Source organism: Uranotaenia lowii, chromosome 3 (assembly GCF_029784155.1).
Source record: "Uranotaenia lowii strain MFRU-FL chromosome 3, ASM2978415v1, whole genome shotgun sequence".
NCBI classification, from domain to species: Eukaryota; Metazoa; Arthropoda; class Insecta; order Diptera; family Culicidae; genus Uranotaenia; species Uranotaenia lowii.
In genome coordinates, this window is record NC_073693.1 from 205,114,847 (window position 1) to 205,138,723 (window position 23,877).

The 23,877-nt window shown below is 32.8% G+C and overlaps 1 protein-coding gene across 2 annotated transcripts in view; it reads right to left on the reverse strand.

The window, feature by feature from the left end:
- The window catches only part of LOC129756505 (protein masquerade), an 83,140-nt gene that overhangs the window by 19,389 nt on the left and 39,874 nt on the right, over window positions 1-23,877 (reverse strand). For both annotated transcript variants that reach the window (XM_055753410.1, XM_055753409.1), the window contains exon 2: window positions 714-1,430. In XM_055753410.1, the coding sequence (XP_055609385.1) occupies window positions 714-807 (94 nt within the window). In that variant the 5' untranslated portion in view covers window positions 808-1,430. The remainder of the gene's footprint in view (window positions 1-713; window positions 1,431-23,877) is intronic.

Here is a 23,877-nt window from a genome sequence, read left to right on the forward strand (position 1 = left end):
GCTCATGAAAAATAAATAATTGAAAAGTTTCTTAAAAATTTCTTCACTTTCATTTGTGAAATGACATTCATAACAAGAGATTTCTAAATGACCTCATAAAGTCTTCCTGGTATACAAAATATGAAAATCAATTTTTAACAATAGAATAGCTTTCAAAAATAGAAAATAGGTTAAAAAAGTTAAAATTAACTCTCCAATCTTGAAATTTTTCTGAATATCTAAAACTAAGTTCTAGAGATCATATTGAAAGAAAAGGGACTACACACTGTATCCTTACCAGTATCCTTTTTATTGTTCGATTATTGAAATTTTGTAAAATCACTACCCCTCACCCACCCCCCAAGAGCGAGCTCAAGGACCGCCCCTGTAAGAAAGTAAATTTGAAATTAAACATCTCCAGTCGATGAAAAACATAAACGTAAGAGCAGAAACGTTCTTTACTGGTCAAATTTGTCCACTTTTTTTCATATAAACTTGGGTATCTGATTCGTTGTTCCATGCCTTTAATAGAAATATATTTGTAACTTCAAACCATTCGTAATATATTCAAAAATTACTCATCATGGGTCGACAAAATCACAGAAGCTCAAACCTTTTGGAGACCCAGCCTGTTCTGTGCATTCCCAATGATGCAAAAGTCTACATCCACCAAATATCTCGTGAAGGTTATGGTTGCAAAATGCTTAGCGAATCACTAGCTTAATCTTACTCACCCGACAAAAAACTCCCGGCAAGTGAATCATCCTGAGCCCGTATCCGCCCCACAATCAACACAAAAATCGGCAACACTTTCAGCCACATCTTCATCTTTGGCCACTGATTGTCACCTGCTTGCGCAGAAGCAGGATTTCGGATCTTATTAATAGTGCGAACTAAACGCGTTTATCCACTTCACTGACACTGGCACTAAATGTCGACATTCACTGGGCTTCAAAATCGCTTCCGGTGGTGGCACCATGGACTTGAAAAGATGCCGATAAGTCGAACACGAATTAAGCCCCTGTTATTCAATCATGAATCTCACTTTTCCCTTTTTTACTTTGAGCTTTTCTTCATCAGGGTTTATCTACCTTTTGCACATTTTCAATTTCCTTTTCAACGAATTTTTTGCACCGCTCCGATTATATAATTGCATATGAATGAGCTTTTTCTCTAACACGCTTCAAATTCGATCTGTTGTTGTGGCCACACTTCGTTTTTATTTGCAAATTTATGCTCGGTTTTCCCTTCCGAACGCTTCGCCGCACTTTTAAATGGTTTTCTGTGTCTTCGGTCTAGCCTCTTTTATTGAACCACTTTTCCCTGGCCAGGATTTTCAGCTCCAATGCTCGGCAACTCCAGCTGCTCATCAATTGGAAACTAGTTCAAGCCAGGCCGTTCTGCTTTAAATCGGTCGCTCTCGATCATCCAGGTAAAGTGCGCTCACACCTCTGAAAGTGAAAGAAAGAAAGAAGGAAAGAAAAGGTGATGATATACTCATTCGGGAATGTTGTGGTGGTCTTTACACGATCGAGCACATTTGACAAATGCAACCGACTTTCTCGAGTAAGTCAGGTAAACCTATATGGTCATGCATGGGAGGAGTGCATTAACTGAAGAGATAATCTGATTTAACTGATAAGCAGATACAAATGTATCTCACAAAACTACTTTCGACAAATTACTTTGAGCACGAATCCTCTTTTTGATCTTAAACTCCGTTTGAGTTGGTTGCATTTTGTTAGCATGCTTAAATGACCATACGGTGTCTTCATGTAGATGGATAAGAAATATGTAAAACGTAATATCATTTATTGGTTTGTTCCAAATAGTATCGGACCGCTTACAGTTTTCGATTTCTTCAAAACAATACGTACAAAACTGGTAAAAATATGTAATTGTCGGAGTTTTATTAAACTTTTTGGAAAAACACAAAAAATATTATTTTATATTCTGCTTGTTCCGTTCCAATATATCCCAGGTGTAGTGGCAGCTAGCTAAACCGAGCCAGAACTGTGACTGGATAAGCGGCAAAACTATCTCCTGAAGACACTTCTCCTTGTTAATTGTATACCGTTCGTTTTTGGCAACATTCGATTTTGGTACCTACATGTATGAAAATCGGACGGTATTTTGCAATGACATTACCTTTTTGCCTTTCTTTCAGAAAGGTATAGTTATCGGTCGATTTTGGAGATCATTTATTATGGGTCTTAGATATACCTTTATAGGTACCTATCGAATCAGCTCGTCGAGTTCAGACGATGTCTGTGTATTTGTGTGTATTGGTGTGATTTTTTGTAAACATTTTTGCACGTTCTTGCGAAACTGGGCAGTACAATAAAAATGATTTTTAGCTTAAAAAATTTGATTTTTTTTCTTCTTCGTCCTATAAAAGAAAGAAAAAAAAACAAAATAGTTTGAAAAATAAATTTTCATAGTAATTATCATCAAATCATCACTCCAAAAAACGTGTCAATTTGGCTTGCTAGCCACAACCAGCAATCACTAAAATCAAGATTATCGTGTCTATGACGTCAAATTATACGTGACGTCATAGATACTCGCATGCTATCTCAAAGTATGGATCTGTCTATGTGTGGAAGGGAGAACAGACAGGTTTCACTCCCACTCAGGTTTGATGTCATCGTGACAGAAACCGTGTGGGAGGAAGACCGCAGTTTAAATTTTCCCGGCCAATGGTTGTAATTTTTTCATTGTAATGGTTCAGTTCGAAACCGAACCATATCAAAAATTTCGGAACCGAAGTTCCAAAATATACAGTTAAAAATGGTGTTCACCAAGGGGTACGACCCCGAAATCAGTGAAGTCGTTGATGAGTACGTCATGCCCACACTGCATGGTACGAAAGTGATTGTTACTTCGAGATTCTCCCAACATTATATTCAGGTTGCTCTGTGAAGGACAAAACGACGAAGGGGCGCGTGTGGGAGAACGAAGCACACCATATCAATTTAATCACACGCTCATTTTCATTTACCATTTTAATGGTTACTTAATTAATTATTTAATATTTTTGCTTTTGAATGAATTATCGGAAAAACTGCAATCATAATGGTAGTTCTCATGAAAAAAATATAATAAGGTTAAAAAAGTTGACATTGAGATTTTTTTATATTGTAATTTTTAATTTTATATTCGTCTTCTTGATTGATTTTGATCGGTATGGTTTTTTTTATGATCGATATAATTATGCGTTGAGACCAGTCCGACATATCATTTACCAAATTGAAAATTTCAAATATTATTATAAAAGGCGCTTGGGATCAGAGGGGTACAAGTGTCTAAATGATAGATTCGAGAAAACGCGCTTCAAAGTTGTACAGGTGCTCAATTTTTCATATATTTTTCGAATTCGAGCAATTTTTATTCAATCAAAAAAGTGTTCAAAAAAAATTATAAAAAATTTAAGTTTTGCACCAGATGTACATTGAAACATAAAAAAACCGTTGGTTATACTTAACTCAAAATTGATGATTTTGGCACTTGCACCCCTATGATCCTGAAGGGCTCATATATACAAATTTGAAAATATATTTTACCGATCATTGGACTCTATGTTAGAATCAAAGATATTATTTTCTTGCTGTCTTGACTCGATAGGTTATCCAGAGCAAAAGTTGAAGTATTTTAAACACATGGTTGGGAAACTTTTTTTTATATTGTAATCTTTAATTTTATATTCATATTCTTAATTGATTTTGATCGGTATGTTATTTTTAATGATCGGTATACCTAGGCATGTAGACTAGGCCGACTAACCATTTACTAAACTAAAAATTTCAAAAATGATCATATATAAAAATTTGAAAATATGTTTTACCGATCATTGGACTCTATGTTAGAATCATTGCTACTTATTTTTCGCTGTTTTCACTTCATAAGTTACCCAGAGCAAATGTTGAATTATTTGAAACACATGGTTGGGAACCTTTTTGCCTTTCTTTCAGAAAGGTATAGTTATCGGTCGATTTTGGAGATCATTAATTAAGAGAAACAATCACAGTTCAGTACATTTTGAAAACAATTTTCAAAAATCAGGACAATTCTCTAAAACTTTCGAATTGTCAGGACCTCTCGAAAGTCTGGACAAGTCCTGAAAAATCAGAACACCTGGCATCTCCGACGTGCATTACAATTGTTCAGTTGTTGTTGTTGTTTCTCTTGTGCTCAGAGGTTCCAGGTAACCTGATTTATCAGGATTTGTCCTGATTTTCGAGAGACCGTTCTATTTTTTTTAAAACTCTCGAGTTGTCCTGATTTTTTTAAAATTGGTGCCTAAATGTCCTGAATTGTTCTGATTATTATGAAAACCTCTAAGATTTAATCGAATTTGTAGTTAAACTATGAGAAAATCTAATAAATCTGTTATAAAAAAGTTAAACCCTTTCAACAGATGGTAATCTTCCCCTAGTAACATTTTTAGTTTTTTAAGAATCTAGGAGGGTACTTTTCAACTTCGTTATAAAACAACTTTAAGTTATTAGTATTGGATATTAAATTTAATTCAAATCAATTAATTTCTTGTAATTTTCCGAAATTGACACTGCAAACCATAATATTCAATGCGAATTCCATTCAAATTTTCATAATTTTATCTGAATTTCGCCATTTTTTTTTTTTCAAATACCTTTTGAGCTTGAGTAAATCATTTATAAGCCGAACTTTTATGTACGAATCAGGATTGCCAGGTCGTTTCTTCAAAAATCAGGATTTTTCAGGACACCTCTTGATTCATGAAAATAATAAGAATTTCTGCTTAGATTGCATATATAAAGGCCTAATACAGGTGCTGTAAATGCCTTAATTTATGCAACAACAGTACGTAGCTTGTTGGCTTGCCGGTAGTTCAAATCGGAAAACACCATTTAATTATCGTCTGAACCGAAGATAACCATCTGTTGAATGGGTTTAACTATTTTATAACCTATTTATACGATTTTCTCATACTTTAACTACAAATTCGATCACATTTCAGAAGTTTTTATAAAAATCAGGACAAATCAGGACATTTTAGGGACAAATTTTCAAATATCAGGACAACTCGAAAGTTTTTGAAAAATAGGACGATCTTTCAAAAATCAGGACAAATCCTGATAAATCAGTACACCTGGCACCTCTGGTACGAATGCCTTTTGAAGAGCAATTCTTGTGTCAAAAAACCATTTAGTTTTTAGTTCAGTGCAGCTGTCATTGCGAACAAACAAAAAAATCATTCGCTTTTCATCAAAACAAAACAGAACTTGAGGGTTTCTCCGAAAACTGCTTTGCTGTAGTACCCAAAATCTGAGGGGATGTTCCGCAATTCGAATTGGAAGTCTGTTGCCGATCTGGACCCCTGCCAACCGGAATCAGAGCGCAGGCTGCACAGGAGAAACGCAAGATTTCTGAATGCGCAGGTAAATAAGTTCAAATCCTTTTTCTATTGAGCATCCAAAAACATTGTACAATTTTCAGGTTCATTTGCAATGTGATTCTCCGGACACAGATGACCACCCTTGGTTGCCAAAAAAAAACCACTGCCAAGACCAGTTGGAAGGATGTTGCGTGGAAAATATCAAAAACATTGGAAGTTTGGAGTGTTTATTAAATCAACTTTTGATTATTGGTAACCGGAACCATGCTCTCCTCTTCGTATTCGAACTTCGAAGGTTGCGATCTTAGTGTACCGGTGGGGATTCGAAACGGGTGCATAAACAAAAAGTTTACCATTTGTGCTAGATTGGCGTTTGGCTAGAGTTTGTGAACAACCTATTAATTATACAACGATTTTTTTTTTGTATTCTCGTCAACTGAATAATATAAAAGTTTATTTCATACACTTATCCAAACATTTATTGATTTTCATACTTGTATTATGTTAAACCGAATTCGACCCACAGATTTAGTGGATGCTGGGGATTCATGACTAGGTGGATCAATCCTGTTTCTGCTGCCTCAGTTACGGTAAAACCGGATGGCTGTTTCTTCGGTCAATACCAGGTCGCGTATATTTTTGTAAAAGCTACTTAAGCTACTTAAATTTTTTTTATATTGTAATCTTTAATTTTATATTCATGTTCTTAATTGATTTTGATCGGCATGTTTTTTTATGATCGGTATACCCATGCATGTACACCAGGCCGACAAAACATTTGCTAAACTCAAAATTTCAAAAATGATCACATATCCAAATTTGAAAATATGTTTTACCGATAATTGGACTCTATGTTAGAATCATTGATACTTATTTTTCGCTGTCTTCACTTCATAGGTTACCCAGAGCAAAAGTTGAATTATTTGAAACACATGGTTGGGAACCTTTTGCCTTTCTTTCAGAAAGGTATAGTTATCGGTCGATTTTGGAGATCATTAATTATGGGTCTTAGATATACCTTTATAGGTACCTATCGAATCAGCTCGTCGAGTTCAGACGATGTCTGTGTATTTGTGTGTATTGGTGTGATTTGTTGTAAACTTTTTTGCATGTTTTTGCGAAACTGGGCAGTACAATAAAAATGATTTTTATCTTAAAAAATTTGTTTTTTTTTCTTCTTCGGTCTATAAAAGAAAGAAAAAATAACAAAATAGTTTGAAAATTAAATTTTCATAGTAATTATCATCAAATCATCACTCCAAAAAACGTGTCAATTGGCCTTGCTAGCCACAACCAGCAATCACTAAAATCAAGATTATCGTATATATGACGTCAAATTATACGTGACGTCATACATACGCGCTTGCTAGCTAAAACTATGGTCCTGTCGATGTGTGGAAGGGAGAACAGATAGGCTTCACTCCCACACAGGTTTAATGTCATCGTGACAGAAACCGTGTGGGAGGAAGACGACAGGTTAAAATTTTCCCGGCCAATGGTTGTATTTTTTTCATTTTAATGGTTCAGATTGAAACCGAACCATTTCAAAAAATTTCGGAACTGAAGCTCCGAATTATTAAACATTAAATGGTTTTCACCAAGGGGTACGACCCCGAAAGTAATGAAGTCGTTGATGAGTAGGTCATGCCCACACTGCAAGGTACGAAAGCGATAGTAACTTCGGCCAACATTATATTCAGAAACAGATTGCTCTGAGAAGGGGAAAACAACACGGGTACGCGGACGATGTATGCACATCCTCTCATCTTCTCACATGCCGTTCGTGCTCAGGAAGCTTCTTCCTAGGCACGAACGACAGGAGAGAATTTCGCCCGTGGAAGCAAATCTAATTAGACAAATGCTACTCAATCCTCTCGAGCTTTAAGCTCTCGGGCAAATTCCCTTTTCGTTCCCTTTTCTCTTCAGATCTAACGATGCGCAATGAAAGCTTTTCGTTCGCATAGAAAAACCTGTGCAATTGTTGCGTTTTGTTGTTGGGGTTGGTGTCTGACGAAAACGGCTTGGGAGTCAATCCAAACAGTGGCGCCACCAAGTCCTCCATAGTAGTGTTTGAAGCATTTCGGATTTTTTTTTTGGAAAAGGCGCATAAATACGAATTAACCATTTTGGCCAGGCTGGCCAAGAACAAATTTACCTAAATTGACAAAATTAACAAAACTGACAAAATTGACAAGATTGACAAAATCGCCAAAACTGAAAAAGTTGACAAAATTGATGAGATTGACAAAATTGACAAGATTAACAAAATTGACAAAACCGACAAAATGACAAAATTGCCCAAATTGACAAAACTTACAAACTTCACCAAATTGACAAAACTGACAAAATTGACAAAACTGACAAAATTGACAAAATTGACAATATCGACAATTTCGACAAAATCAACAATATTGACACAATTGACAAAATTGACAACATTCACAAGATTGACTTTATTGACAAACTTACAAAATTGACAAGATTGAAAAAAGGGATAAAATAAACAAAATTGACAAAATTGACCAATATGTGAAAACTGACAACATTCACCAATTTGACAAAAAAGACAAGATTTACAAAATTGACCAAATTGGCAAAACTGACAAAATTTCACCAAATTGACAAAATGACCAAATTGCCAAAATTGACAAGATTGAATTTTCACAAAAAAATTCACAAAATAGACAAAACTAACAAGATTGACAAGACTGACAAAACTGACAAGATTGACTATTTCGACAAAATCGACAATATTGACACAATTGACAAAATTTACAAAACTGACAGAATTGACAAAATTGAAATGATTGACAAAATTGCCAATATTGACAAAATTTACAAGTTTGTCACAATTGAGAAGATTGACAAAATTGACCAAATTGACAAAATTTAGAAAATTGTAAACATTGACAAGATTAACAAAATTGACAAATCTGAACAAATTTGAAGAAATTGTTTAAATTGACAAAAATGACAAAATTGATTAAATCGACAAAATCGTCAAAATTTACAGAAATCGCAAAATCACAATATTGATTGAATCGACGAAATTGAAAAATTTGACCAAATTGACAAAACTGACAAAATTGACAAGATTGACAAAATAGACCAAATTGACAAATTTTACAAAATAATTATAATTGACAAAATTGACAAAATTTATCAAATTGACAAATTTGACAAAATTTACAGAATTGACAAAATTGACAAGATTGAACAAATTGACAAAACTGAATCAAATAAACAAAAATTACAAAACTTATAAAATCGACAAAATCGACAAAATTATCAAAACTAGCAAAATCCATAAAATTGACAATATTGATTAAATCGACAAAATTGGAAAATTTGACATTTTTGACAAATTTGACAAATTTGGCAAATTTGACAAATTTTATCTCCTATAGTTTTTTTTCATCCCCTATAGTTTATTCCGCTTGAGAGCTTCGTTTAACGAAAATCATTTACAAAAGTGATTTTTGTAAACATCCTACCGTTATGGATTAAAACACGCAAAACAAATATGTTTTGAATCTGAAAGAAAGGCTCAAATCCACTGTTAAGTGTATTAAACCGGGTTTTTTTTTTGTAGCGGCCCACCACACTCCCCCACACCAAAAGGCTCAATTGAGCCCCCTGGTAATGGACGCTACTGTTCTCAGCATGTCTGGCAGCAATGATAATAAAAGTTAACGCGAGCAAATTTTAATCATGCTGAGAACACAAAAATTTTTGAATGTCGTGCGAGGAAATGTATTATTTAACTTAATTGACTACAATATGAATCTCAATGGAAAATAATTTCCTTTGAAGAGATTCATTATACTATATTTACTATTACACTATTTATTTTTTGCTTATTTTATCAAGTTATGTTCAATAATTTAATATAATAAAATTACAAACTACAAAAATTTTTTAAAGAATAATACTATGAGAAAATAACGCTACAAATGAACAAAAAGTAAACAAAACAAAGACTGGTTGATGATCGACTGTTTTAATGGTTCAATTTTTCTTTCAAAAGCTGTATCACTTTGGTTTTGAACATGGAACGATTGGTTAATTTTTAATTTCAGTTGGTAAGGTGTTGTATTTAGTAGGTCCAATAAACGAAATTCTTTTTTGCCCTAATGATGTTGTTGATCGGCTTCGTTGCAAGAAATCTGACTGGCGAGTGTTATGAGTTCGCAACCCCGTAGTAAAATGGAGGTTTTGAATATTTTCAATTGAGTGTAGATTATCATAGACATGTATAACAGTTTGCAAATCACAGAGTTCAGATATTGGAAGAACGTTATGCGTTCTTAAAGAGTATAGCTGAAGGGTAGGGAATAACAAAGGGAGCTTTAAGATGTTTTTCAAGCATCTATTCTGGAGCGTTTGAAGTTTCTGTAAGTGGGACAAAGAGGCTCTTCCCCATATCATTATAAGGTAGTTCAAATGAGTGTGAATAAACGCAAAATAAAATTTAAAGAGAACATGTTGTGGAACAAAATTTCTCAGTTTCCAAAGAACACCGCAAAGAGGAGTAATTTTTTTTTCCAGGTGTTCAATTTGACGATTCCATGAAAGAGTTTCATCTAAGTAAATTCCTAAGTATTTGAAACAACTAACTCTCTCAATCGTATTACCATTCATAGTTGGGTCATTAGTACGAGGCAGTTTTTTATGTGGAGAACGAAACAACATGTATTTGGTTTTTGTATAATTAAGTGAAAGTAGGTTTGAATTGAAATATTTAGAAAGCAGTTTTAGGTCGTCTTCTATGTGTTGAATTATAATATCAGGTGAAGTTTCTGAATAAAAAATTGCTGTATCATCGGCAAATAAACGTGCTGTGCCTCTAAGTTGAAGGTTACATAAATCATTTACATATAAGAGGAAAAGTAATGGCCCGATATTACTCCCTTGTGGTACACCGATATCAATATTTCTTAATTCGCTTCTTGTATATTCAATAGCCACAAACTGCTTGCGATCTAAGTAGCTACGAAGGATATTATTTGCTGTTCCTCTTATACCGTATTTATGCAATTTGGACAATAATATGTCATGATTTAGAGTGTCGAAAGCTTTTTTGAGATCCAAAAACAATGCCCCAACAATATTTTTTGACTCTATTTTACATATGATAGAGTCCACTAATTCTGAGATGGCAATTTGAGTGCTCGAACCTGATCTAAATCCATATTGCAGTTTATAGAGTATATTGTTCTGATTTAGAAAGTCTACAATTCTGTTAACAAGAAGCTTCTTGAACACTTTACTAAAAACGTTAAGGTCGAGATAGGACGATAGTTATTGACGTCAAGCGAATCGCCAGCCTTAAAAATAGGGATAACTTTCGCAATTTTTAGACAGTTCGGGAAAACTCCTGACTCTAAAATTTGGTTAAAATACTGTGTGAGTATGTACGAGAATGTTTCATGGTTATTTTTTAGGACATTAACAGGGAAGCCATCTGGTCCATGACCCTTTTTATTTTTAAGTGAAAAAATAACTAATCGAACCTCGTTTACATTAGCGGGTCGTAAGAAGATTGTATTTTCTACCTGTGCGATTTGAGACAAATGATCATTTTCAGTGTCTATTGGAATCTCTTTAGCAAGGTTCTTTCCAATTGTGGAAAAGTGTTTGTTAAATTTCTCACAAATCTGTGTAATATTGGTTATAACACCTCTTTCATCTGAAAGGTTGATTGAGGAAGTCTTTTTAGATTTACCTAAGAGCGTATTTATGTTTCTCCAGAGCTTAGAATGCGGAGAATTATTTAATAAGCGCTCGTAATAGAGCCTTTTACATTCTTGTTTTTTTGAACTCACTTTTTTATTTAAATGAATTAACATCTCTTTTAAATTGATATCATTAGGATGCTTTTTTGATCGTTTTAAATAATTATCTTTTATTTTGATGAGTGTCCAAAGGTCAAATGTCATCCACGGACAGCAATTACCTTTAAGTTTCACCCTTTTATTAAGTGTTCGAGTAGAAACTTTCACAAAGCGATTGTAAGTTGATGTGATTTCTTGTAGGCCTTCATCAACACTTTCTGGTAGTTGAATACTGTTTAAATAATTCACAAATAAGCTGTTTAGTTTAGAGTTGTCAACTATCTCTTTTCTTTGAATTGTTACATTTTTATCACCTAATAAATTGAAGGATGTGAGTATTTGTAAATGGTCACTAACATAAGAAAAATTGTATCATTTTTCAATCGATCTAAGTCAATTTGCTTCGATATTACGTGATCTAGAATATTCCGAGTTGTTGGCCTAGTAGGAAAGGTGTTTGTACAAGCGTATCCAAAAGATTCTAAGATAGATCTATATTTTGCTACGGTATTTAGATTAACCAGATTCACAGGAACGTTTGAATCACCTACAATAAAGCAGGAGTGATTATCAGCAACAGACGTTAGAAGAGATTCAATCTGATCACAAAACTTGTTAAACAAAAATGCAGAGGGTCTATATACGCCATGAACACAATTTACTTGACCACTTGTACAAATTTCGACACTAATTCGGTGAAAGCCATCAATAGTTATATTTACAGTAGTTTTAAAATTCAAATTTGTTTTTATATACATAGCTAGGCCTCCATATGGTTGATCACGGCAAGAGAAAATAGATGTGTATCCCGGAATGTTGTAAATACAACAGTTATCTTTACCAAGCCAAGTTTCACAAATAACAATAACATCGATACAAACATTAAAATGATCAATAGTCTGTAATATGCAATCAGAATTTATCTAAATTATTCATACTACGTACATTCCATTGCAAAATTCTAAGGTCGAATTCACAGTGAGCGCGGTGCGAAGTGCGAAGCGAATTTCCAATTCGCGCGAAAAACCGCTTCTCATTGAAACACGTTGAAAAAAACATCGACCGGCCACAGTGCAAGCGAATTTTCGTGCGAAGACCCGGCTGGATCGCGCGAATTCATTCTGTTCATCTGGACATACACTGAAAACATTCTCTCGGAAATGTTTTATCGTAAAATGATTTATCAAAAAAATATTTTTCAAAAGTTTATTTATTTAATTATCATTGCCGTTTCTGTGTTAGTAATAAAAAATGTACGGTTTTTTAGCGCGGATTTTCGAAAAAAAAACGCGGTTTCAATCTTTATCAATTGAAACAAATTCTAACTGGCAATAAACGACCGGTGGCATGGAAGCCCCACAATATTTGTATAGGGCGAAGGGGCTGAACGAATAGAAGTTGGAATTTGTTATCCGACGCCATCTTGAAATCCAATATGGCCCCTTCCACTCAACTTTAAAATGCTGGAAGTGACTAAAAGCAGATGAAACTCCCACAATATGGGTATTGGATGAAAGTACTCAATAAGTAGAAGTCGAATTTGGCTGTCCGACGCCATTTTGAAATAAAATATGGCGGTTCCCGCTTAATTCAAAATGCAATAAAGAACTGAAAATCGTATGGTCCATCCACAATATAAGAAATGAGTGAAAGGGATAAAAAATTTGATGAAAAATTACTGACAAAAATTTAACAAAATTTAAAAAAGCATGAAATGAATAAACAAAAATATAACAAGTGTTATAAAACTAAAGTAATATTGACAAAAATATAACAAAACTGTGGGAAAATATGAATAACTTTTACTAAAATTAAAAAATATGACAAAAAAAAAAATAAAGACAAATGACAAAACTTTGAATAAAACACGACAAATGTGGTAAAATAATTATGCCAAAAATATGACAAATTTAAAAAAATTAGACAAAAATATGAGGAAAAATTCACAGAAATAGCAGCAAAACTATGACAAATGAGAAAAATAATGTATGTCAAAATTATAATCAAAATTTGACAATATGACCTGACAGAACTAATATAAGGACCAATATTTGTCAACAAATTTACAAAAATGACAAAATAATAACAACAAATTTACAATAAAATCACAAAAATCTGACAAAAAATAAACACAAAATTAAAAAAAAATGACATAATGTTGAATATGTTAAAAATGTAACTCAGTTGGCAAGTTAGTTCCCTCCTAAGCCAATGTCCGTGAGTTCAAATACAAGAGTAATCATCGAATGCAGTTGTACTGGGTAAGACTTTCAGCACTGACCACACTGACTTGACTCTTAGAACAAAAATTCAACCATTTTCTGTCTAATTTTTTGTTGTCAGATTTTGCAGGTTCGCAATACCGACGGCAGGTGGCGAACCTGAAAAATTTGACAAAAAATGCCGTGTAGGAAAAATGGTCCTGTTTAGCCCGATTTTATCGTAGAAATTGCGTGTTTTATTTTTAAAGTTGGGTGGCATTTCCTAACTGGGGTAGCATTTATTCAAATCGATCCATGCGCACTCTGGAATCGACATTGCGTACTGTTGGAAAAATGATTTTTTTTTGTTTTTTTTCTGGAAAACTTATCCAGAAAACGAAATCGAGTGTCCAGTCAGTATGGTCAGTGCTTTCAGTATGAAGAGAAGATTTTAAAACGACTAAAATCGAACGAAAAAAGACAAAACTCACAATCAAATGAACAAAAAATCTGACAGAACTATGACAAAAATACGACAAATGAAAACATGACAAAATTATTACAAAAATTAAAATAAAATGAAAAAAATCTTACAGTACTATAACAACCTTTGTCAACTGTTTGTCATAATTTTGTTTTCTTATCGATGTTTTGTTAAATTTTTATCATATTTTTTCATAGCTTTGTTACATATATATTTATTACATTTGTAAGATTTTTTTCATAGTATCGCCAGATTTATGTAATTTTATTGCAAAATTTTGTCATATTTGTAAATTTTGATAAGTTATTATATTTTTCATATTATTATTTCAATTTTCATATTTTCCATAATGTTGTCAAGTATTTGTTAAAGTTTTTATTTCGAGTTTTGGAATTATTGTTAATTTTTTGTTATTATTTAGTCAACTTTATTAATTTTTGTCAGATTTTTTTAAAATTTGGTAAAGGCTTTGCCATTTTATTGTCAAATTTATCATAGATTTGGTATATTTTTATCAAATTGTAATATTTGTGTCACCTTTGTCATATTTCTATCAAAGTTTTGTCAGCGTTTCGTAATATTTGTTGTTATTATATTGTAATTTTTTTTTTCATTTTTTTTGTTATATTTTTGTCATAGTTTTAGTAGATTTTTTTTCTTGCGATTTTAAGTCATTTGAAATATTTAAAAGTTGAGCGAAAGCTGCCGTATTGGATTTTGAAATGGCGTTTCATAGCGTCAGACTGCAAATTTCGACTTTTTCTAATTGATTCTTCTCACCTAATATCCACATTATGCTTGTTTTATGCGATTTTCAGTCATTTAAAGCATGTTGGCGTTAGGCTGAAGCCGTCATACAGGATTTGGGTGTCAAAAATCTATTCTCCGACGTACTCATAAAGTCCAGGCAATTCATGACCTTAAGATTCCTTTTCATAATCCCCGTGGTCCTAGAACGCGCAAGGTTTTTCCGCGGTTTTCCGAAGTTGACGTGGTTTTTCGGAATTAACGCGGATTATTTTTTTTTGGCGCGGTACGTATCCCTCGCTCACAGTTTTGATTCTGCAAATTAATTTGCAAAGATTTTTTCACAAGTGATTAATTTTTGCAAAACAGAAAGTTTTTTTTCAGTGTTGAACCGCTTCGCAATTCGCGTACACTGTGGCCGGCCTTCAAAAATGAACTTGCGAAATTCATCCGGTGAATGAATATTTCGCTTCGCAGTTCGCTTCGCGCTCACTGTGTTCGTACCCTAAAGGATCTTGAATCATTATTAAAACTACTTAAATTAAAATCTTCTACATTTTCGTGGTATCTATTAATTTGACTATCCATTGAATAAAATATATAAAAGTTATTAAACAGTTGTAAATTTAGGATCTTATTTTGATCGTGGATCAGCATTGTTCCTTTTTCGTTTGGGTGAAGGACTTTCATTTGGAATCGTAGATGTGTTATTTCCTTGCTGAGTGACATGCATGCTCATATAACGATTCATTTCGAGTTTAGTTTTAATTATATCAGGTTTTGAATTATCTGTTTGTTTGACCAGAATGGCACCATTTCTTCCGGGCCAGATGTATTTGGCTCCAATTAAATCTTGATATTCGCGCAATTCAGTTAGAATTTCCATAGATAAGGGCGTCAATTCATCCCTTATTGTGACGTTAAGCGGTTTACCATCAACTACTAATAAAGGATCTATTGAAGAAGAGGCAAGTTTCCCAAAAATTCTTTTTTTACTAAAAATTTCTTCTTTTATGACTGTATCTTTTAATAAAACTTTGATCGGTGGACACTTTTCATTGGGTTTGTTCGAAGATATTAACCTAACAGCGTTTAAAATGGACTCAGTTTTAAGGTCGTAGCCAAAAGTGCCACATGTTTTGCGTACAAGGTCTTGTGTGTTTTCTCCATTTTTGTATGGCACTCCGAAGATCATGAAGTTTTTAGAAACAGCTTCCCGGTTAAATCGGTCGAGGTTTACTTCTAATTTAAGGACCTGATTTGTAAGATTTGAATGCTTAGATTTGAGGTCAGTTACTTCTTTTTCAAGAGCATCGTTTCGGAGTTTTATGTCTTTGAAATCAGTCTGAATTTCATCGAATTTCGTGGACAAAAATTCCTGCGAAGCCTCTATCGCAGTAGTAACTGATCTCATATCTGTTTTGATTGAGGTCAATTCATGTGAAACCACATTATAAACGGTCGTTTCAATTTTAGTATGGATATTTTCGATAATAGTTTCATGATCTTTCCGTAAACTTATTATTTTGGCGTAAATACATGCACAGTTGGCATCGCAAAAGTATTGCTGCGCTTTCATTTTGCGAGCTGCACTGCCAATCAGATTTTTGCAGCGAAGATGAACGCTCTTGAAACAATATGCACAAGTAAGTATTTTATCAAGGTTATTTTCAGCATTATTACACTCTATACAGATAACTTCATCATCACATTCCATGTTCGCCATCGCCATAATACAACAATTAAAAGCTAAAAAGGAACTAACTCGTTTGATGAAACGCACAACTAAAGCTAGAAATTATTAAAATTAAGGAATAAAAGACTTTTAAATTTATTTTTAACAAACGCACAACTAAAACCAAGATTATTTAAGAAAACAATACAATGAATATTAAAACGAAAAGTGTTATGAAAAGAGGAATAAAAATTTAATTAAAAAAAAACCCTAAGCTATCTTAAATTATATGTATGTACGGAGATGAGAACTATTTAATTAAAAGCGTTTTTTAAAAGGGTTCAATGACAAAATCGCAAATCAAATTAAATTTTAAGGACAAAGACAAACCTAAAGTATGTGTGTGTACGGAGATGAAGATAATGTAATTTAAAGCGTTGAAATAAAAAAAAAGTTATTGCTGCGAAATAGGACCAATATAATTTTGACAAACACCTCATAATACGGTTTTACGTTCTTAAATGTTTATTGAATACAACCAATACAACTACAAAAACAAAAATTAAAAATGACAAAAAAACGTTTGATTTTGCAACATTCCGTTTTAGCAACACAAAATGTCCGGGCGTGTTGCCAAAATCGAACGAGATCTGTATTATGTAAATTGAACATATAGAATTGGCAAATATACAACTAGGTATGCCAAATTATCAACTTGCGGGCAAATATGTCCGCAAAAACCAATTTGAACCTGTCTTTTCCTTTAAGGTTAGCAAGACAAAATCTCTTTTTTGAAATTTTCCGATCTCGGGAGTTTGAGATCAATCCTCCTGACAAAGGCTGTGCGAACCGGGGGGGTTTAGGGCTTTAACCCCCCTCCCCATGGAGATTTTTTCCAAGTAAAATTTTCACCGTAGCATCGAGCAACTACTTGGTCTTCAAAGGTGTTTAAAAATATGTGTCACCAAGCATTCCCAAATTTGGCTAGCCTCCGGCGGAATTAAGTCTAAAATCACCCTAGGTTTAAGACATTTCATTTTATGACACATCATGACGTCCACGAATTGCTAACTAATTTCTAATTGAAAATTTTGATTTGCAATTAAATTAACCTTTTGAATTAAAACTCTAAACTTCATAAACCAAAACCCCACCTCATCTTTAGAATGGGTTTTTATAACGAAGTGTATCTAAACAAGAACAGAGTTTGAAACGAATCATTTTAACATCAAAATTAATTCATTGAATTCTAATCCTCACGGTCCTCACCACATGTAACCACTGTTGCCGAAAAAAAATTTGTGTTTTTGAGAAAAAAAAATCTCACTTTCTGTGATTTTACCCAAAAGTTCTGTGATGGTTTTCTGTGATGCGATTTAATTTAATTTAATTGAAAATTCATGAAAAATTGGGTCTTTTTTACATTTACTAAGTAAAGTAAAATAAATTAAATTAAAGTAAAGTAAATAAAAATTTTTTTAAAATCTAAATTTCATATTGGCCAAAAAAAATTATAATTTTGAAAATCCTTTCAAAGTTCTATAAAATCAGTGAATATTCCAAAATCCTGTGTTCTGTGACAAAGATTCTGTGATTCAAATGCTCAACATTCGGTGAAATTACAGATTTTTCTGTGATTTCGGCAACCTTTTATGTAATAGGTGTTTACCTCTCACGATAGTCAACAGAATTAGCAAAACAAATCTAAAATCTGATATCCTCTACTTTATTACTGAACATTTTTATTAAAAAAATCGTTTATGTCATTACAAATGTTATACTGATATGAAATATTCTTCAAGAAAACATTTTAGTCTCAATTTTTTTTCCTAGTTCTCCTAAATACTAAACATCACATTTAATACCTAGGTTTTGATAAATTACCCAAGGTTGGCCAATTTGGGTGCCCAGAATCTAGATACGCAATTTTTATTTATCAGGTATTCTAATTGAAATAACTTTCGAAAATAGGTTAAAATTCAAGTAATTTTGAGATCTGGAAAAAAGATATATCTATAAGTATTATATTTGTTTACTTTTCCTCTTGAATGAATTTTTAAAGTAGTTTTAAACCAAATTGAATCTTTTTTAAAGCATGAATCTAATCGTTTGGCAGGTTTCCACATATTTGTTAAATGGAATCAAGTTTTTCTTAAACTTTCTGCAGTAATTTAAAAAATGTTTGTACCTTATCATATTTTTCCAAATTATAAAAAAAAAACTGTTGAATTTTACTTTTTTAGATCATGCTTCATCATCATCATCAAAATATTATTCCTTAATTGAATGAAGTACAATAAACAAAATCAGAACCAGATTTTTTTTTAAATGTTGACTTGATAGTAAATCAGCTAACAGATTTCACTTAAAACTGACACATTTTCACACTTCATATCACCAAATCTAAATGTGATAGTTGACAAAAGATTCGAGTTCAGGGCGCTTAAATCTACCATATCAATCATTAAAACTAAGCACCAAAATACTTCTCCCTTAAGTAATCAATTTAATTCTATAAATAAGATTTTAAAATGTAAGACGTGTTGAAAAAAACAATCCTTCTTAAATGGTAAAAAGCTTAATCTTCAAATTCTATTCAAATTTCAAAATGTCCATTTTTCTAGTCCATTTTGTATATTGTTGAATAAATTTAGTGAATTTTTACGTTAAACTATTTAAATTTTTAAGAATATTTTTGCTAAAATTGTCTATGTTTTTCAATCCTGAATTTTTGGTATTCTAGAAACATAAAACTTGATTTTTTTTTCCTTATCATAAATTTACATTTCAAATCATGCCAATTTTTTCAAATTCAAAACATTTCAGCTGAATTTTTCAATCATCTCTTCAGTTTAAAATCGAGAAAAAAAATGTAAATTAAGATGAATAATAAATAACAATTTTTATTATTTTCGCAACAATTTATTAAGGTTTATTTCTTTACCTAATCAGGCAATTATTTTAGGATTCAATCTTTTTTCTTAATCTGGGTCTTGGGAATATTCATTTCAAATTTTAAAAATTGACTGCTTAGAAATTATTCGAGCGGCAGCAGCAGCAGCAGCAGTTAGACTGCTTAGAAATTATTTCAAGGCAAATTTCTAGTTCAGAATAGGAAACATCATTTTGAAAATTTTATTAATGACTTATCGAAAATATAATTGATTTGAAACATTCATTGTGATCTGTTTTGAATGTTATGGTTTATTTTATCAGTAAAATTTATAAATTTTTGAGTTTGTGTGACAATTTTGAGTATGAAAATGATGTTTGAAATCTGAAATTATTTCATGTGTATTTTTGGTGTGGTATGGTATGGTTATTATTTTCCGCTTAACCTTCCAAAGCCGTTCGCTAAATTTCCGTTTCGGGGAAATATGAGTTGTAATTTGATTTCGTTCTCCTAGCTGTAAATGTTAACCGATTTTGATGATATTATATTCATTGTGTAGGTAATTTATTCTAATTACTCAACATTTCAAAATAAAGTCGATATGTATTACCAGGTTTTCAGAAACTGGTTCAGAAAGTTAAAAGTCCGAAAAATCAATTTTATTTTTAAAATACTCATAACTTCTGACAGCTTTTCTGTATTTAATTATTTCATTGATGTTTGAAATTGTCAAGAATCCATCTATCCGACAATGTATAGATATGTTGGGGTCCAATGAAAGTTTTTACCGCTATGACAGATCTTCCGGTAGAAAAAAGTCTTACTTTAAAAAAACGACATCCGGTTTTGGCTTTGCTTAGCTGTATTTCATTTCTCAATGAACCGATTTTAAAAACTCAAATTTTAGTTTTTTGGCGTTAATTTGATCATTATTTTCATAGAACATACTTGGTCTGTCAAAACTACCAGTTCATCAGTATATTGGAATGATGATAAAGAAGTTTGAAATGTGCGCTTCGGGTCATATTGACCCGAACGGCTTTGGAGGGTTAATTTGAATTTCAAATTTCAAATTTAATGATGGTCCGAAAAATATTTTTACACCAACAGTGCAGGTAGGGGAGATGAGGGCATAATGGCCAACTTAAGCAAAACGCTTATTTAACCATGAAGAACAGCTGTAATATGTGAATTACATCATTGTTTCGTGTTCAGACACTCTAGGTCTGTTTGTAGAATTCATAGAATTAACACATGCTCATACATTATGTTTCTGGTGTTTTGTTTGACGGATGATGCTTTGATGCTATCAGCCGTATAATGTAACAATAAAAAAAACAATCGTGAATGGTATGTGCAAAAAAAAATTCCCTCGAACAGGAATCGAACTCGAGTCTATTGATTACCTTTCCGACACCTTACCATTAGGCCAAATCGACTGACGAAACGTGTCGAGCTGTAGCTCTATTATTTAGTTGACTTCATCGCGTTGAATTCTTTGCTAGATTATACGGCAGAAAATGCTCATCTTGCCTTCATTAATAGTGCTCTGTTCGCCTCCAGTGAACAAATTAAAGTAAAAACGCGTTTTAAAATTGTTTAAAGTGAAAAATCAAAAATTTTATGATGTTGAAAATTGAGAAACAATGTGTAGATCATGTTGCAGTGCGTACATTTCAGATGAACATGATTTAAAGGTCATAAAAGCTTATTTGGTGGTGCTCAAAAATTATCATATTTTCGTCACTTGAGAACCTAGCTGGTTATTATTTAATATTTCTGTAAATATGAAAAGGATATTTCTTTTTTGGTGAAAAATTAATACTATAGGTAGTACTGAACAAGTCCTTATGAAAATTTGTTTAAGAAAATACGTACTTATGTAGAAAAAAGGAGTGCTTATTATGCCCTGGGTGCTCGTTATGCCCTCATCTCCCCTATAGGATAATAAAAGCAATGTAAAGCTTGCAGGTGATATCATTAAGCCAATCCGTCGTACTGGGTAAAGTTTTTCAAGTGTTAAAATTTGTACATCTATTGCTCGATTTTTTAAATTTTCTATGAGAATCAAAAACTTTGAAAAACTATCTCACTACATATATGAGAAACTATGTCATCATCATTTTGTTATCATCAAATGATAACTTTATTACATTATATCAAAAAAAAAAAATTAAATAAGTGTTATGATATACCAATGTTGCATCTAACCCTGCTGTTGCATGATGCTCCGTTTAACGGTACGTCGAATTTTTACTACTGGGTGATACCTCAATGTTTTTAAAAACTTATGTGGTGTTTTTTTGTAGACTGTGGTGTTGATCCTACAGAACACAAAAACAAACGGTGTTCTATTTTTTAAATTTAAAAATACCGTGGTATCGTGATCTATTCTTTACTATATTTTTTTTCACTATTATTCGATTGGTTTTTGGATTGATTTGTAATTTTAGTGAGGATTTTCGTTCTAAAATTAACCTAATAAGCTGCTTCGGTTTCGATGTCGTTATTCAAATCAGGTCGTATACAAGTACTAGTGAAGAATACTGTTTTTGTACGGCGAACACGAAATTATTGCGACACATTCAACCGGGCATGACTTTTTTACTAGTGAGTAAAAATTAACCAAATTTGGCACACTTTCTCATTGATGTGTATTGTTTACATGCTGTCAAACTCAAAATCGTGTTTTTCGATTCAACTAAAATGGCGGTGAACCAACGCGAGTCGAGAGAACAAATTCTTTCCTGGAATTTCCCGACCTGTCGCACCGGCAGTTAGAAAAAACTTTGAACATTCACTATTCAACCGTCTCCAGAGTGTTGAAGCGGTTGACGTTGGACCACGGCAAAGGAGCTGGAAGAAAACCGGGACCGGAGAACAAAAAAACGGAAGGAAAGGTGAAGCGGATGATTAAATCAAATCCCAACGTCTCAAGCCGAGATTTGGGTAAACGAAATGTCGAAGTTTGCCTCCAAATATCTCGTTCGGCAGGCCATTTGCTCTTGCGGACTGAGGAGTGAACCTTTCGTGAGAAAGGGCACGGTAAATGACGAGATCTATAAATCTGAGTGCCTCGAGAAGCGCCTTTTGCCGTTCTTGCACCAGCACGACGAAGCTCCGCTATTTTGGCCAGATTTGGCATCATGCCACTATTCTAAAAGTGTCCTGGAGTGGTATGAGGCCAATTCTGTCCATTTTATTCCTAAGGATATGAACCCGCCAAACTGTACGGAGCTGCGCCCGGTGGGGCAGTACTGGGCAATAACGAAACGGGAACTTCGGAAGGGCAAGAAGACAGTCAAAGACGAGAATAACATGTTAAGAAAATGGAAAAAAGACTAAGAAACTGGTACCGGATGACACTGTAAAGACTTTGATGGAGGGCATCAAGCGAAAATGCGTTCAATTTTACACTCAAGGCTCCATCGATTAACTTTTCTTTTGATTTTTGAAGTAAATATATGTATGAAACAACCCTTTTTTTTAATTCTTGAAAATTGACATGTTTCACTTTGAACTAACAGCAAGTCTAAATTTTCATAGCTGTGCTGTGCTGCACATTGAAAATTTATAAACATTTAAAAAATAATTGAAATAATGATTTTTAGCATGTACTTTTTTCATATTTTAATTTCAACACAACTAAAAATCAACCCCTTGAAATGCTGCAACTTAAGTTTGGAATTGCAATACAAATTTTAGTAATTCTATCTTTCTTAAATACTTTTTTTCTGTTCTCAAAACCTGATCTCAAATATTTTTTGCACTCTTTTTTTTCTGGAATCAAGAAACCAAATTTGCTCGGTGACGAATAGCTGAGTAACTCATGCTTCATTCACAATGTTTCAAATAATCCGAAACGTTGAAAATTTTTCAGCACAATTAATTAACTAGAGCATACGCAGCATTAGCATAAATTGCTTTGATTTGTTGCCCATATTGAATAAACAGAATTTACAGTATGGTTCATACTGTCAAGTTTGAGCTTACCAAATGAGAAACCTTTCCTAAATCTTCGAACAGACAGCTCATAGTAAGCCAGCTGATTAGGTTAATGTCTTACGGCATTCGACGTAGGATGACACGAGTCGAAAATGTCGTTCCAGGAAACACAATAAACAAAAAAAAACATAATTTGGCTGAGCCTCGAAGGAGTGTATTCGAAAAAAAATGCAACACTTTGTTTTGTATATTACTTTTGAATGCATGTATGAAAATTGATTAAATTTTCAGTGATGTCAATTGAATTTATTGTTTATCAATGCCAAAAGACACACCCCTTTTAAACTGCTAATAACTTTTTTGTCTAATAAGATACAAAGTTAAAAATTTCGATTAAGCGGAAAATTTCCTTTGGAGAATTTTCAAATTGGCACAAAAACCATTAGCATGCTCGGTACCACAGAAGAAACAAAAATGATGTTGATTTTTCAGCACAAAATATTCAATTTTCTCATACAAACATAAAAGTTTAAATTTACTCATGTATACGTTACTTTAAAATCTTGCAAAAAATCATGGATGAATTTTTAACAAAAACGAAGCTTTTTAGACCCGCGGGTTTGAGAAATTCAAAAATGACCCCAAATCGACTAAGTCTACTGTACAAGGCAACTTCTTATTGCGTCCAATTGAAATTTTACTTTGGATGAGGGTTAATGAGTGTATCGTATCTATTTCAAAT